A 16053-nucleotide genomic window follows, 5' to 3' on the forward strand; every position below is an offset into this window, starting at 1 on the left:
TTACTCTAATTCGCATGTGCCTGAGTCTCAGCACAAGGCTTTGATTGTTCAGCACAGCTCTCCAGCTGGCTCTATTCGGTGTTGCCTCACAACCAGGCTGTGTCACACACTCTTGGCAGAGATGCCATGATGCCATGCTCTCTTCAGGGTATCATGTGGAGAGACACACGAGGGCCACGCATCCCACCACCAGGGGTGTTCCCTTCGGTCGCGTAGTCAAGCTAATGTCCTCATTGTTTTCTCCTTTGTATTTATTTATTTAGAGATGGAGTTCCGCTCTTGTCGCCCAGGCTGGAGTGCAATGGCGTGGTCTTGGCTCACTGCAACCTCCGCCTCCCAGGTTCAAGCGATTCTCCTGTCTCAGCCTCCCAAGTAGCTGGGATTACAGGTGCCCGCCACCATGGCCGGCGAATATTTTGTATTTTTAGTAGAGACAGGGTTTCGCCATGTTGGCCAGGCTGGTCTTGAACTCCTGACCTCAAGTGATCCACCTGCCTCGGCCTCCCAAAGTACTGGGATTATAGGCGTGAGCCACCACGCCCGGCCTCTCCTTTGTATTTAATTAGCATTTTGTGAAGAGAGATTAAGGTGTGCCAATTTTTTGGGGTTTTTTCTTTTTTTTTTTTTTTTTGGAGGCAGGGTCTTGCTTCATTGCCCAGGGTGGAGTACAATGGCCTGGTCACGGCTCACTGCAGCCTCGACCTCCCAGGCTCCAGCAATTCTCCCAACTCAGCTTACGGAGTAGCTGGGACTACAGGTGTGCGCCTCCATGCCCAGATACGTTTTTTATTTTTTGTAGCGATGGGGGTTCACCTGTTGCCGAGGCTGTTCTTGAACTCCTCGGCCCAAGCAATCGGCCTGCCTCGGCTTCCCAAAGTGTTGGGATTACAGGCATGAGCCCCCATACCCAGCCTCAACTTGGATGTTTTTTGCCCTCCATTTTTTTTCTCTCACAGGATAGACTTGTGGACAAATGGATCACTTGCCTCTGGTGCGTTTTTTTTTTGTTTGTTTGTTTTGTTTTGTTTGTTAATTTAGCGACGAGGTCTTACTATGTTGTCCAAGCTGGTCTTGATCCTCGGCTCAAGCAATCCTCCTGCCTTGGCTTCCCAAAGTGCTGGAATTACAGGCGTGGGCCACTACACCTAGCCCTAGAACTGCTTTGATCATTGTATCCCCAGAAACTAGCACACAACGCTGCACACAGTAGGTGTGCATGCCTGTAATCCCAGCTACTCGGGAGGCTGAAGCAGGAGAATCGCTTGAACCCGGGAGGCGGAGGTCGCAATGAGCCGAGATCATGCCACTGCACTCCAGCCTAGGCGACAGAGCAAGACTCCGTATCAATCAATCAGTCAATCAATCCAAGCAAAACAAAACTGGCTTTGAACAGTCAGCGGCATCCCACCAGGGATTGAGCCCCAGTGTGGGGCACACTCTGTTTACATTAGCTAGCTCATTTATTCCCCACAAAAGCCAGACAAGGCAGGTGCTAATTATGATCGTGCGGTATTAAACATGGAGAAACCAACGCTCTGATAAGTTCGTTTTATTGTGAGAATAAAACTGCTCAATGGGCGCTGTTATTCCAAGCGAGGTCAGGATTTCCGGATTCTACCCCACTCCGCCCCTGGCCCCGCCCCTAGAATGTACGTCCCGCCAGGCCCCGCCCCGGCCTTGTCCCACCCACCCCCGTCCCCGCCCCCTGTCCGTCTCGCCCTAGTCCCACCTCCTCGTCCCCAGTCAGTCCTGCCTCTCGAACCGCCCCCTGCCTTCGCCGAGGCAGGGAGAGGTGCCTGCAGTGCGAGCCGTGGCCGCTAGGGGGCAGCCGCTCGGCTCGGGCCCGACCGCTCTGGGCTGCGCTCCTCGCTTGCCCTCGGACTCGGCTCCCGCTGCGAGCGGCCGCCCTGCCCGCGCACCGCGCTCAGCGCCCACCGCCGGGCTTCCCGCGCCGGACCCAGTACCTCGGCTCCCCGGGGCCGGACCGAGGCCGCAAGCAGCGCCGCGGGGTGTGGGGCGGACCCAGGAGATGAAATGACAACGTCAACCCTCCAGGTACCTCGTGCGGCCCGGCCCGACTTCGGAGGCCGAAGGCAGCGGGGCCTGCGGGCCGCAGAGCCGGGCGGCGGGCGGGTGGTCAGGTGGGCGCCTCCCAGCCCCGGCCTCGCGACCCCGCTCCGGCCGCCCCCTCGCCGCTTCCGCCCGTGTCTGTTTCCACGCGCTCGGAGCCGGGTGGCATCTCCACCCTCAGGCCTTCCGGCCCTGCCCGGCTGGCCCAGCCCCAGGGCCGCTTCGTGTAGCCGGCGCCCCGGTACCGCCGTGGGGATCAGCCTCACCCGAGCTGCACAGGCACCCTCAGGAAGCTCGGCCCGGGGTCCGGCTGGGCGTTCAGACAGCGATGCTCGCTCCCTCCTCTCCTGTCTCACTCCCTCCTCTCCTGTCCCGGGTCCTGGAAGTCCCTCGACCTCACTTCGAACAAGCCCCGGCCCCTTCCCCAATCTTCGACTTCCTCTTCTCGGCCAGCGACCCTTCATTCATTCCCTAGATCCTGCAGGGTGGTGCTGGGATGGCGCCACCTGGGTGAACAACTGACCCACCCTCTAGGTGCTGTCAGTCCTGCGGGGCCAGAAGAGATCAACATGCTCAGGCCTCATTCCGGGGTTTGAATCTCAGCTCTGCCACTCACCAGCAAGTGACCTTGGGCTAGTTTTTTTTTTTTCATCTTCGGGTCTCGAGTTTCCTGGTCTGTAAAATGGGGTAATGCCCTCTAGGTTGTTGTGATGATAGCTTTAAATTGAATAATTACGGTAAAGCATTCTTGTATGTCTGGCACATAGTAGGTGTCCATTAAGTGACAGCCAACAAAGTGCCTGGGAGAGTTAGACAAGACTTCATGGAAAAAGGGACATCAGAGTTCCAGTAGCATTCAGAGACCTGGAGGTGGAGGAGGGCAGAAGTAGGAGCAGACATGGAATGAGTTGGGGTACCAGGTTAGGAATTAGAGTCCATAGCCAGATCCCACCGTACCACCAGCAGAAGCCGCAGATCCCGTCTGCCCAGGCAGGTTTTTTATGGCCCGTGAACCGAGAATGTTTTTCAGTTTCAAACACAGCTGTATTTATTTATTTTTAAATTTTATTTATTTATTTTTTTGAGATGGAGTCTCACTCTGTCGCCCAGACTGGAGTGCAGTGGTGTGATCTTGGCTCACTGCAGCCTCTGCCTCTCAGGTTCAAGCGATTCTCCTGCCTCAGCCTCCTGAGTAGCTGGGATTACCGGCACCCACAACCACGCCCGGCTAATTTTTGTACTTTTAGTAGAGACGGGGTTTCACCGTGTTGGTCAGGCTGGTCTCGAACTCCCGACCTCAGGTGATCTGCCCACTTTGGCCTCCCAGAGTGCTGGGATTACAGGTGTGAGCCACGGGTCTGGCCTAAACACAGCTTTATTAAGGTATAACTTGTGTGCTTACCATATAACTCACCCGTTATATATTTTTGTTTTTATTAATTTTTTTTTTGAGACAGTCTCATTCTGTCACCCAGGCTGGAGTGCAGTGGCACAATCTCAACTCATTGCGGCCTCCGCCTCCTGGGTTCAAGTGATTCTCCTGCCTCAGCCTCCCAAGTAGCTGGGATTACAGGCACCTCCCATCACACCCAGCTAATATTTTTTAGTATTTTTAGTAGAGACGGGGTTTCACCATGTTGGCCAGGCTGGTTTCGAACTCCTGACTTCAAGTGTGATCTGCCCACCTCGGCCTCCCAAAGTGCTGGGATTACAGATGTGAGCCACTGTGCCCAGCGCAACTCACCCATTTAAAGTGTATAATTCAGTGCTTTTAGTATATTCATGGTTGTGTGACCATCACCATAATCACTTTTTAGAATATTTTCATCACCTCCAAAAGAAACCCCTCACCCACAACCCCTCTCTCTCCCAGCCCTGGGCAACCACTACTAATCTACTTTTTTTCTCTGTGGGTTTGCCTACAGAGAAACCCACTTTATATAAACAGAGTCATACAATAGGTGGTCCTTTGTGGCTAGCTTCTTTCATTATGACTTAACATAATGTCATAGGTTTTTACATTTTTTAAATGGCTTGAAAAACAGTATTTCATGACACATGAAAATCCTATGAAATTCACATTTCAGGGTCTATAAATAAAGTTTTATTGGAACACATCCCTGTTCGTTTATTGATATACTGTCTACAGCTGCTTTTGTGCCATCAAGGTAGAGTTGAGTCGTTGCTACAGAGATTATCTGACTGGCAAATCCTAAATTATTTACCATCTGGTCCTTTACAGTAAGCGTTTGCCAGCCCCCATTAGCACTCTTTTCTTTCATCCTCATCTTTTGCCATACGTGTTACTAGAGATGCGGCGGGGCTGGCAGTTTCTCACCTTACCCTCCTGTTCTGTAAAACTGTTTCTCTCCATTGAAACTTGGACCCCCCGTGTGTGAAAAACTGTATGTGGCTGCCAGAAAAGTCCAGTGCACTCTTTTTTTTTTTTTTTTTTTGAGATGGACTCTTGCTCTGGCATGATCTCGGTTCTCTGCAGCCTCCACCTCCCGGGTTCAAGCAATTCTCCTGCCTCAGCCTCCCAAGTAGCTGTGACTACAGGCACGCGTCACCACGCCCGGCTAACTTTTTGTATTTTTAGTAGAGATGGTGCTTCACTGTGTTAGCCAGGATGGTCTCAATCTCCTGACCTCCGGTGATCCGCCCGCCTCCGCGTCCCAAAGTGCTGGGATTACAGGCATGAGCCACCGCGCCCAGCCCCAGCACACTCTTAGGTGTATTACTAGAATTTCCAAAAGGAGGGAGGGGATGGGTCAGTGCTGCTCCTTATGGGACAAAGAATACCTTCAGTATTGTTCTAAGGATAGACCCAAGCATGAAGCTACAGAGAGTGAAAAAGTCCAAGGTACTGGGGGTGTGTGTTCTGGAGACGAGAAGCCACCAGGGAGAGGAGCGCTGCCTTCCTGTCTCATCTGAAGGAACATCATGCAGAAGAGGGCAGACAAGGGCAGCCTGTGCCTAAGCTCATTTCCAAGAAGGTTTGGGGCTCCCAGCCATTCATTGTAGGTAGTAGAGGGAGCAGAGGCTTGAAAATAATGGCCAGCACTCACCCCTCTTCTCATCTCTTCAATCTGCTGAGTTCATTTCACATCAAGCTGGCCCAGCCTCCCCCGGCCTGTCTGTTTTGTCGAGCTGTCTGTGTGTGTTTCTTTCGGAGACTTCTTCCTTGCAGATAAGAGAGGGCTGAACAAATGCCCCGGCCCTGCCAAGAGCCGGTCAGGAGGTTTATTGTTTGCTGTGCCTGGAACCGTGGGTCTGTGGTGGGACTGCCTGCCTGGTAACTGGTGCCGGATCTGAGGAGGAGAATTCTGGTCATGCTTCGTGCAGGCGTTGGTGAAGCTGCGGTTTTTAAAACCAGGCTTTAAAACCATGTAGGTGCTTTACTGACCGGTCGCGGTGGCTCCTTTCTGTAATCCCAGCACTTTGGAAGCCAAGGCGGGTGGATCACTTGATGTCAGGAGTTCGAGACCAGCCTGGCCAACATGGTGAAACTCTGTCTGCACTAAAAATACAAAAATTAGCCGGATGTGGTGGTGGGCATCTATCGCTTGAACCCAGGAGGTGGAGGTTGCAGTGAGCCGAGATCGCGCCAGTGCACTCCGGCCTAGATGATAGAGTAAGACTCTGTCTCAAAAAATAATAATAATAAATAAAACCATGTAGGTGCTTTCAGTTCAGCCTAAGGCACTGGCCTACAGGATTTATGAGATTCCCAAAGACACTCATTCTCACAGAGCTCTTAGAAGGTTCCAGAGGGACACAGTTCTCTTCTGTTGGCAGCAGGGAGCAAGCAAGTACTTTTCTTACTGGAGCTACTGGTATGTGGAGCATTGTGTGTAAGCATCCCTTCCCGGGGCGTCACTTTAGACAGCGAAGGAAACTGTCTTCTCTCTGCAGCCTGGAGAAGCAAGCTGCATGGAGCCAGGAGGAGGAGGAGAGAGGCCTTTCAGTGTATCCTGTGCAAACTTGCAGTCCGGGCAGGACTTTCCTTCTGGCTGGCTCTTCTCTGGCCCTGAGGCCGGGTGCAATTTCTGGTCTCCTTGCTAAACAAACCAGCAGTCACTTGCTCCCGCGTGTCCCTTCTGCCAGGCTCTCAGCTCGGGTCTGTTTCTCTTTCCCTTGAGGCAGCAGAATAGAAAGTCCCATGAACTTGCCCCTTGAGCCCTGACCTGAGATACTAGGTCAGGTTTCCACTTGCTGAAATCCAGAGCGTGGCTTTTAACTGTCTGAGCTTATTGTGAAGATGGCCGGCTGGTTTTCAAAGCCTCCTTTGAAGGCCTTTCTAGCGGATGTTGAAAAAGTAGGCCAATGAAACGGCCCGCAAGCAATAAATCCACAGGCCCAGCGGCATCCCTCGTCACGTTTCATCCCCATGCCTGTGACCCCAGGGACTTTCCACATCTCCGAGGAAGCACTGAGCCATTTGCTTTGCCTTTCCAGAAAGCCATTGATCTGGTGACGAAAGCCACAGAGGAAGACAAAGCCAAGAACTACGAGGAGGCGCTGCGGCTGTACCAGCATGCGGTGGAGTACTTCCTCCATGCTATCAAGTGTGAGTCCCACGCGGGGTCCTCAGGCTGCCGCACTCCAGAGGGGAGGGGAGGAGAGGGGGTGGCGCACGAGCCTCACAGGGGCCCGCCCCTCTGTGTTCCCTTTCACAGATGAGGCCCACAGCGACAAGGCCAAGGAGAGCATTCGAGCCAAGTGCGTGCAGTACCTAGACCGGGCCGAGAAGCTGAAGGATTATTTACGAAGCAAAGAGAAACACGGCAAGAAGCCAGTCAAAGAGAACCAGAGTGAGGGCAAGGGGTGAGTGTCTGCAGCGTCCGCCCAGGAACCTGGGCCCTCCTCACGGCTCCCTATCATTCCTGGCGCTCATGCTGCCTTGGACTTCCCTGTGGGAATGGTCCTCATAGTGCAGGGATGACAGTGCCAGCAGCTGCTTTCAGGGAGCATGGCCTGGAGCACTTCCATGTTCACCGTCTCATTGGATCTGACCCACAAGCCATGGGGAGAGGGGGAGCTTGGTGCAGATGGTAAAGCCTCTCAGGACGGGACCCCAGCTCTGTCACCTCCCAGCCTAGTGCCAGGACCCCGTGTGCCTACCATCTCCACATCTTGGAAGGGGGGAGGTCGTGGAACTCCCTTCCGAGCGTTGCCACAGGGAGCAGTGAGATGACGTGGGCAGTGCCCTTGGAGCTTGGCACACGAGAGCATGCAATGAGTGCCAGCTGCTGTGACTGTCAAAGAGTCACCTGCCTCCAACAGGTGGGGCGGCCGGCTCGGGTTAGGAGCCCTGCCAAGGTGGCACATGATGGAACTTGGACCCCCAACGCAGGGCGGGTGGCCCCGATTCCCCAGCCAGGGTCCTCTCCACAGCCTCTCACCTCAGGTACTGGGTTCGCCCACCACGGTGATCCCAGTCATATTAACACAAATGCTGGTGGTATCTCGGAGGCGTGGGAGGGGAAGTGAGGGGGTCCCCCAGGCAGGAGAGGGGTGGGTGGTGTCAGCTGCCTCACCAGAGGCAAGGCCTCCTCCTGGATGGAGGGTCCGCACCGCGTTCCCATCCGCAGAGGGAGAGGTCTGGCGAGGCAGGGGTGGAGGCCAGGGATCTCCAATAAGGATTAAAGTTTTGAGGATGACAAATTCCGTCCAGGGAGGAAGTAGCCCTGGGGTGACAGCAGTGGCTGCGTTCTCCCCAGGAGTTCCCTTTCGATTTCGGTTTTGCTTTCTCCTCTGTCCTTCGGCAGTGGCTGCTTTGGAGTCAGGGGCACATGCTGTCCCTGAGTCTCTACAAAAAGCTTCTGGTGCGGGGCGCGGTGGCTCACACCTGTAATCCCAGCACTTTGGGAGGCCGACGCGGGCAGATCACTTGAGGTCAGGATTTCAAAACCAGCCTGGCCAACATGGTGAATCCCGTCTCTATTAAAAATACAAAAAAATAGGCCGGGCGCGGTGGCTCATGCCTGTAATCCCAGCATTTTGGGAGGCCGAGGCGGGCGGATCACGAGGTCAGGAGATTGAGACCATCCTGGCTAACACGGTGAAACCCCGTCTCCACTAAAAATACAAAATATTAGCCGGGCGTGGTGGCGGGCACCTGTAGTCCCAGCTACTCAGGAGGCTGAGGCAGGAGAATGGCGTGAACCCGGGAGGCGGAGCTTGCAGTGAGCCGAGATCGAGCCACTGCACTCCAGCCTGGGCGACTGAGTGCGACTCTGTCTTAAAAAAAAAAAAAATTAGCCAGGCATTGTGGCATGTGCCTGTAATCCCAACTACTCGGGAGGCTGACGCCAGAGAATTCAGAGAATTACTTGAACCCGGGAGGCGGAGGTTGCAGTGAGCTGAGATCGAGATTGTGCCATCGCACTCCAACCTGGGCAACAAAGCAACACCCCATCTCAAAAAAAAAAAAAAAAAAAGAAGCTTCTGGCAGCTGCATTGTTTGACTGGCTGCTTTTTTTTTTCCCCCCCCCAGACAGGGCTTCACTGTCTCCCAGGCTGGAGTGCAGTGGTGCGATCTTGGTTAACTGCAACCTCTGCCTCCCAAGTGGCTGGCACCATAGGTGCGTGCCCCCATGCCTGGCTAATTTTGTGTTTTTTGTAGAGACAGGATCTCGCTGTTTCCCAGGCTGGTCTCAAACTCCTGGGCTCAAGCGATCCTCCCGCCTCAGCCTCCCAGAGTGCTGGGATTACAGGGGTGAGCCACCGCACCCAGCCTGGGCTGTGAGAGCCACTGCAGGTGGCCTCCCAGAGTATGAGGTGTGAGTCACCGCACCTGGCCTGGGCTGCTCTTTAAGTCCAGCTGAAGCACATTTCCCTTACGGCCTTCAGGAGAGGGCTGACCCGGATTCCCATCTCCTCCGCGAAGAAACAGGGCGGGTTATAGGAGTGTTTGCTGGGGGGGTCCTGAAGTGAGCTGCTGAGAGCATTGGCCCAAATGTCCCTGAAGTACTTGCTTGTGAGTCACACGGCACTGTTAAGCCAGGAAGGCTTCGTTCCTTAACCAGTGTGCAGGCAGCGGAGCCTGGACTTGCTGGGAGCACCTCTGTGCTCCAGGCTGAAGAGCCAGCTTGTGACTTTCCGTCTCCCTTCCCAGCAGTGACAGTGACAGTGAAGGGGATAATCCGGAGAAAAAGAAACTGCAAGAACAGCTGATGGGTAAGTGGCTCGCGGCCCTGTGGCAGTGGCAGGGGATGAGTGGGTCCGCTGCTGGGTTGGCTCATGCCCCTTGGCCGGGCCCGGGCCGGCCTCCCTCTCGCAGGTGCCGTTGTGATGGAGAAGCCCAACATACGGTGGAACGACGTGGCCGGGCTGGAGGGGGCCAAGGAGGCCCTCAAAGAAGCTGTCATTTTGCCAATCAAATTCCCACACTTGTTCACAGGTGAGAGTTGAGCCACTTCAAACCCCAATGTAAAAATTCCAGGCTTCCGCAGGGCTGGCACTCCGAGGCACCCAGGAGTCAGTGGCGACTCAGTCCCCGTGGCCTGCAGAGGGCCAGGCCTGGCTGCTCGCTGGTGTCCACAACACTGCTGTGGCTGGAGCTAAGAGATGAAGATCACGTCACAGGGTGGGGGCAGGATCAGGAAGCAGTGCCAGCCGGTGTCACTGTGCAAGGTCATGGGGTCATAGCAGGGGCACTGTGCAAGGTCATGGGGTTATAGCACAGGGCACAGCAGGGAATGTAGCTCCCATCACTCGTTTGCCAGTAGAGTCTGTTGTTTCACAGAATGCCCTGTTTTACTGTATGTACGGGACTCGAGACCCTCTGCTTTTCCTATTCCTTTCCCCAGTCAGGAGGCCTAACTTCTGTGGTTCTCTGTTGCAGGCAAGCGCACCCCCTGGCGGGGGATTCTGCTGTTCGGTCCCCCTGGCACAGGGAAATCCTACCTGGCCAAAGCCGTGGCAACAGAGGCCAACAACTCCACCTTCTTCTCTGTGTCCTCCTCAGATCTGATGTCCAAGTGGCTGGGGGAGAGTGAAAAGTAAGTCGGCCACCAGGCCATGCTCTGCCAGCAGCCCCGGCACTGCTAGTGACCCAGCGGCCCACCCTGTGGAGTCACCTCTCGGAGGAGTGGTTTGGTTTTCAGGGAGGGTACCCAAGAGCAGTGTGTCGCTAGCTTATTGGCTGGGACACAGTCCCAACAAAGACAAGTGAAGGTGGAAGGGACCTGGGAGAGGTGAAGTACTCCACAAGAGAAGGGAAAGGAAGTGAGGATATTTTTGGGGTCTGGGTTGCGGTCCCTGTTGGGGCAGTGTGTGGGGGACATGGTTCCCCACACTGACTCCTGTTTTGCATGTGATGAGACGGGCTCGGAAGAAGGGGACTGACGTGTCGTAAGTGCAGAGCTAGCGCATGGGGCTCCTGAGATTGAGGCTCTGCATTTGGGGCTGACACCAAGGTGTGCTCCTCCTCTTGGTGCAGTGTGGCCCGAGGGCTCCTCACCACCACGTTTTCCGCAATTCCGGCATGACCGTGGCCTGCGCCTCCCTGTGGGAAGGGTGAGAAGAGGGAAGTGCCGGGAGCCCAGGCGGGCACGGACGTGAACGTCTTGTCCTCACCCCCTTTCTCACCTTCACAGGCTGGTCAAGAACCTGTTTGAGCTGGCCAGGCAGCACAAGCCCTCCATCATCTTCATCGATGAGGTGGATTCCCTCTGCGGGTCCCGAAATGAAAATGAGAGTGAGGCCGCCCGGAGGATCAAAACGGAGTTCTTGGTCCAGATGCAGGGTGTGTGCCGGGCCCAGGGCCCCCTTGGTTCTTGTTGCACCTGAAGCCAACCCTGGGCTTTATTCTGAGCTGTGGCTGGATTTGGTTGTTCTCAGCCTTGGAGAGGCACTCCCCAGCTCCAGCCCCTCAGGGCACGGGTGGACTTCAATTCCCAAGAGGTGCCTGACGCCTCTGCCTCGTGGGCCACTCCACCCCTCCCATGGCAGGCAGTGCCATAGGTCTCACCTGGCACAGCCAGACCAAGATGTGGTTTAATCTCACTTGGGACCCTGCCAGTGGTGGGTGGCACAGGGATGGCTTCAATTGCTGACACACAAAGCCCCCGGGGTCTGTCCCCAGGTTTCAACTGACCCGTGCAGGTGTCCAGAGTCTGGGTCTTTGTCTCCCTTTCTCCACAGGGGTGGGGAATAACAACGATGGGACTCTGGTTCTTGGAGCCACAAACATCCCATGGGTGTTGGATTCGGCCATCAGGAGGAGGTGAGTCTTCCCCAGGAGAAGCCAGGGCTGGAGGCTTCCTCCCACCATGGTCACGGTCCGCCTGCTGCTGGCAGCCCGGGTGCGGCCTGGCCCCTTTTCCCTGGAGTCTTCCCGTCTGCCTGCCAAGCAGAGCCCTTTGTGAGGCTGGCTTGTTGAGGATGTGCCGCCAGCATCACTGGCCCATGAAATGCGTCCGTTTCACTCAAATCTTCGTGCCTCCCCTTCCGTGAATACCATTCCATCATCCGCTGTCAACTCCTGCCGTGTGCTGGGCTCTCTAGGTTTGAAAAGCGAATTTATATCCCCTTGCCGGAGGAAGCTGCCCGCGCCCAGATGTTCCGGTTGCATCTCGGGAGCACTCCCCACAACCTCACGGATGCAAACATCCACGAGCTGGCCCGGAAGACGGAAGGCTACTCGGGCGCGGACATCAGCATCATCGTGCGGGACTCTCTCATGCAGCCCGTGAGGAAGGTGCAGTCGGCCACACACTTCAAAAAGGTGAGTGCCCGCGGCCACTGCTGAGAAAAATCTCATAGTAAGAGCGGGATGTCCGTTTTTTTTTTCCCAGCTCCTGGTCCTGCTCCCCGGCTGCTCAGGTGACACAGTCTCTGAGGCCTCCTGGAGAGCCGAGGGCCAGTGCCATGGGGGCTGCACCCACTGTCCCCTCCCTACAGCTCTTCTGGAGTGTGGCCATCTCAGGGTGTGTGAAAGCAGAGGACAGGGCCACTTTACTGTCTTAACCCTGCTGCGGCCTCCTCCGTCAGCACTGTGTGCTCTTGTGCGGGGTGGACACCAAATCAGTGTTTGGAAAGTGTTGGATATAAAATGACCAGGAAGACCTGTCCATTCATCCAGCAGATCTCTGCTGAGTATTTGCTGTGGGTCCTCCTGTGTGCCTGGCCCTGTCCTAAGTGCTGGGAAGATATGAGCGACCAACAGACAAAAATCCTAGACCTTCCGTTCTTGGTGGGGAGACAGTCAACACAGTCAGTGAGTTTCTCAGAGGATGGGGATGGAGCAGGGTTAGGAGAGAGGTGTCTCGGGCATGGAGGGAAGGGCAGATGACACTGGGGTGATGCCTGAGACAGGAGGTGAAGGTGTGAGGGAATGAGCCTTGTGGACATTGGGGGAATGTTTTGCCAAGGCAGCAGACTTCAGTTGGAAAACCACTTTGTGTTAATCTATTTTCATGCTGCTGATAAAGACATACCCGAGACTGGGAAGAAAAAGAGGTTTAATTGGCCTTACAGTTCCACATGGCTGGGAGGCCTCAGAATCATGGTAGGAGACCAAAGGCTCTTCTTACATGCTGGTGGCAAGAGAAAATGAAGAAACAAAAGTGGAAACCCCTGATAAACCCATCAGATCTCGTGAGACTTCACCATCACGAGAATAGCACGGGAAAGACCAGCCCCCATGATTCAGTTACCTCCCCCTGGGTCCCTCCCACAACATGTGGGAATTCTGGGAGATAGATACAGTTCAAGTTGAAATGTGGGTGGGGGCACAGCTAAACCATATCACACTTTTAATGTCACTGTATTCCTGGTGAGACGTGACAGTGTTAATGAGGAAGACATCAAGGCATTGGGGCTACAGATTGCCGGAGTCGCATGCAAATCATGAGTCGCTCGGACCACCCAGCCCGAGTTCTGAAGGAGCCCGTCCTCCTCAGATGCTAGGGACCCACAGAGCATTCTCTTTGGGACTTCTTAGAGACCGGAGGGGTCGAGCCCCTCTGACAGTGAGGGGCAGCTGCCCCAGTCAGATCCATTTGGTTTCAGGTCTGTGGCCCCTCTCGCACCAACCCCAGCATGATGATTGATGACCTCCTGACTCCATGCTCACCAGGGGACCCAGGAGCCATGGAGATGACTTGGATGGATGTCCCTGGGGACAAACTCTTAGAGCCTGTGGTTTGCATGGTAAGTGACTGACAGGGGAGGGAAGAGGGCTGCACAGAGCCCAGAAAATTGAGGGCTTGGGTCCAGAATAAAAACGGTCTTCTCCAGGCCGGGCATGGTAGCTCACGCCTGTAATCCCAGCACTTTGGGAGGCCAGGGTGGGCGGATCACAAGGTCAGGAGTTCGAGACCAGCCTAGCCAATATGGAGAAACCCCGTCTCTACTAAAAATACAAAAATTAGCCGGGTGTGGTGGTGTGCACTTGTAGTCCCAGCTACTCAGGAGGCTGAGGCAGAAGGATCGCTTGAAGCCGGGAGGCAGAGGTTGCAGTGAGCAGAGATTGGGCCACTGCACTCCAGCCTGGGTGACAGAGCGAGACTGTCTCAAAAATAAAAAATAGTCTTCTTCTATGTCCTGGGCTGTTGAGAATGGCCTTTGTAGCTCAGGGAAGTTGGCATTACACTCACTGGGGGCCCAGAATGCAGGTGGCAGCATTAGCATTTTGTACATATAGAGAAAGGCTAGATGCAGTGGTGCAATGATAGCTCACTGCAGGCTTGACCTCACGAGCTCACACAATCTTCTGACCTCAGCCTCCTGAGTAGCAACAGGCACACACCATCATGCCCAGCTAATTTTTCCTTTTTTTTTTTTTTAGAAACGGCCTTGCAGTGTTGCCCAGGCCAGTCTGAAACTGCTGGGCTCAAGTGATCCTCTCAGCGTGGCCTCCCAAAGTGCTGGGATTACAAGCATGAGCCACCACACCTAGCCTGCATTTTATATTCTTTAGCAAGTAAAGTCAGGTCCAGATAATATGACATCAATCCATGGGTTTGGCTTTGCGGTGCAGTGAGGCAGTGAATGTGTCAAGACTGTGATGCAGTTGCAGAGGCAGCCCCTCACCTGCATAGCCTGGCCCTCTCATTATGGCCCGTGCCATCCTGGCAAGTGTCTGCCCTTGTGGCTGGTGTTGGGGGTGTGCAGTTAAGAAAGCTCCTGGCTGGGCGCCGTGGCTACGCCTGTAATCCCAGCACTTTGGGAGGCGGAGGCGGGCAGATCACCTGAGGTCAGGAGTTCAAGAGCAGCCTGGCCAACATAGTGAAACCCCGTCTCTACTAAAAATACAAAAATCAGCCATGTGTGGTGGCACGTGCCTGTAGTCCCAGCTATTTGGGAGGCTGACGCAGGAGAATCACTTGAACCAAGGAGGTGGAGGTTGCAGTGAGCCGAGATCATGCCACTGTACTCCAGCCTAGGTGACAGACTCCGTCTCATAAAAAAAAAAAAAAAAAGCAAGTTCGTAAGGGGAGTTATGAGATGATGGAGCTTGGATTCTCAGACCAGGAGGAGGCCCATCTGAGCTGCCTCGAGAGGGAAGAGGGTCCCTGCCATAGGCAGATTCAAGCAGGCCTCTGGGGTGGCCTTGAAGGCAAGCCTCTTCCCACCCTCAACTGCGCCTGTTGTGTGCTGAGGGGAGGTTGGGGACCTGGAGCCTGGCTCCTGCTCAGGCACATACTCTTGCCTTCACAGTCGGACATGCTGCGGTCTCTGGCCACCACCCGGCCCACGGTGAATGCAGACGACCTCCTGAAAGTGAAGAAATTCTCAGAGGACTTTGGGCAAGAGAGTTAAAAGCTGCTTCACTTGGGCAATGGTGAAGGTGGGAGGTTGATTGGGGCAAATCCAGGCACTCCCCATGTCAACAGCCAGACAGGGCTCCAGGGCTTGTCCCAAAGTCAATACAGAGTCCCCTCTGCTGTCTGGCCACCTGCCAGGGAGCCAGAAGGAAGGGCCTTGCAGCCACAGAGACACTCCACTGCCCTGGGGCACACAGTGGACACTGCTCTTCCTACTTCCTCCTCTCCTGGATGCTCATCAGCTCCTTCTGCCTCCCCCCCTTTTTTTTCCATCTTTTGTTCCCCTAAATTAATGCTGCTTGGATTTTCATCTTATTTATAAAGATAAAATCACCTGGAAGTGTCAAGGAGTGGGGCGGGGGGTGGAGAAGCAGCCGTGCTGCCAGGTCACCCAGACCTCCAGACAGCCGGCTAGCCCCACTGCCCGTTCCTTTTACGCCCAAGTTTTGCTCCTTGAGAGCAGATTGGCTGATGCCCCTGCAACCCCAGCCCAAGCTCTGCCTCAAAGACCGAGTGACGTAAGCCATTCCCACCCTCCTAGGTTCGCATCCAGGGCTGTGTCTTCCTTGGGGGAGGAGATGGTGTCGTTTAGATCAGGGTAAGGCAGTCAGGCGGGTGTTCACCACTGCCTTTTCTTCCTCTGAGCGTGAGAACACTGAACCCAGCCACTGCCCCTGGGTCCCTGTCCTGGAAATGGTCTAATAAATCCTTTTCCCTTCTTGAGCTATCCAAGTGATCTCATCTTTCTTTGACTCTTAACTGAGACTCTGAAGGGCCACCCTTGCTTCCAATTAAAAGACCCTCTGGTTTTCTGTCTCCTCTCTTTTCTAAAGCAGAGCAGGAAACAGAACACTGCAGTTCTTAGGCCTGTTCTCCAGTCAGGTGTGCAAGGCCTCCTCCCCTTAAGGCCTCAGAAGTTTGGCTGGGGGTGTTTGTGGGATCCAGACAGTTCTTGCCGTTGTTCGGCCTGCAGATCAGAGACTGCAAAGTGGGAGCCCTGCGTACCAGACCCGTCCTGCAGCTGTGTTTGTTTGGTTTGGTCTGCCGCTAACATTTAAAAGTCGAGAGTTGCTGGGCACGGTGGCTCACACCTGTAATCCCAGCACTTTGGGAGGCCGAGGCGGGCGGATCACAAGGTCAGGAAATCGAGAACATCCTGGCTAACACAGTGAAACCCCGTCTCTACTAAAAATACAAAAATTAGCCG

The 16053-nt window shown here is 54.7% G+C and overlaps 1 protein-coding gene across 1 annotated transcript; it reads left to right on the forward strand.

Moving 5' to 3' along the window:
- The first annotated feature begins 1679 nt into the window (after positions 1–1679).
- VPS4A (vacuolar protein sorting 4 homolog A) lies at positions 1680–15573 on the forward strand. The gene is made up of 11 exons (XM_016930073.4): positions 1680–2055; positions 6529–6640; positions 6750–6897; positions 9191–9252; positions 9356–9475; positions 9920–10076; positions 10674–10822; positions 11221–11302; positions 11584–11803; positions 13090–13230; positions 14740–15573. Exons 1-11 carry the CDS (start codon positions 2035–2037, stop codon positions 14839–14841), a joined length of 1314 nt encoding a protein of 437 aa, XP_016785562.1. The 5' UTR covers positions 1680–2034; the 3' UTR covers positions 14842–15573.
- Positions 15574–16053: the final 480 nt, after the last annotated feature.

This window comes from Pan troglodytes, chromosome 18 (genome assembly GCF_028858775.2).
Source record: "Pan troglodytes isolate AG18354 chromosome 18, NHGRI_mPanTro3-v2.0_pri, whole genome shotgun sequence".
NCBI lineage: Eukaryota > Metazoa > Chordata > Mammalia > Primates > Hominidae > Pan > Pan troglodytes.

Bases quoted from the DNA above. Each gene is read 5' to 3' on its own strand.
- VPS4A (XM_016930073.4), top strand. From the start codon at position 2,035: ATGACAACGTCAACCCTCCAG. The intron at 6,898-9,190 runs GTGAGTGTCTGC...CTCCCTTCCCAG, and splicing joins AACCAGAGTGAGGGCAAGGG to CAGTGACAGTGACAGTGAAG. The intron at 9,476-9,919 runs GTGAGAGTTGAG...TCTCTGTTGCAG, and splicing joins ATTCCCACACTTGTTCACAG to GCAAGCGCACCCCCTGGCGG.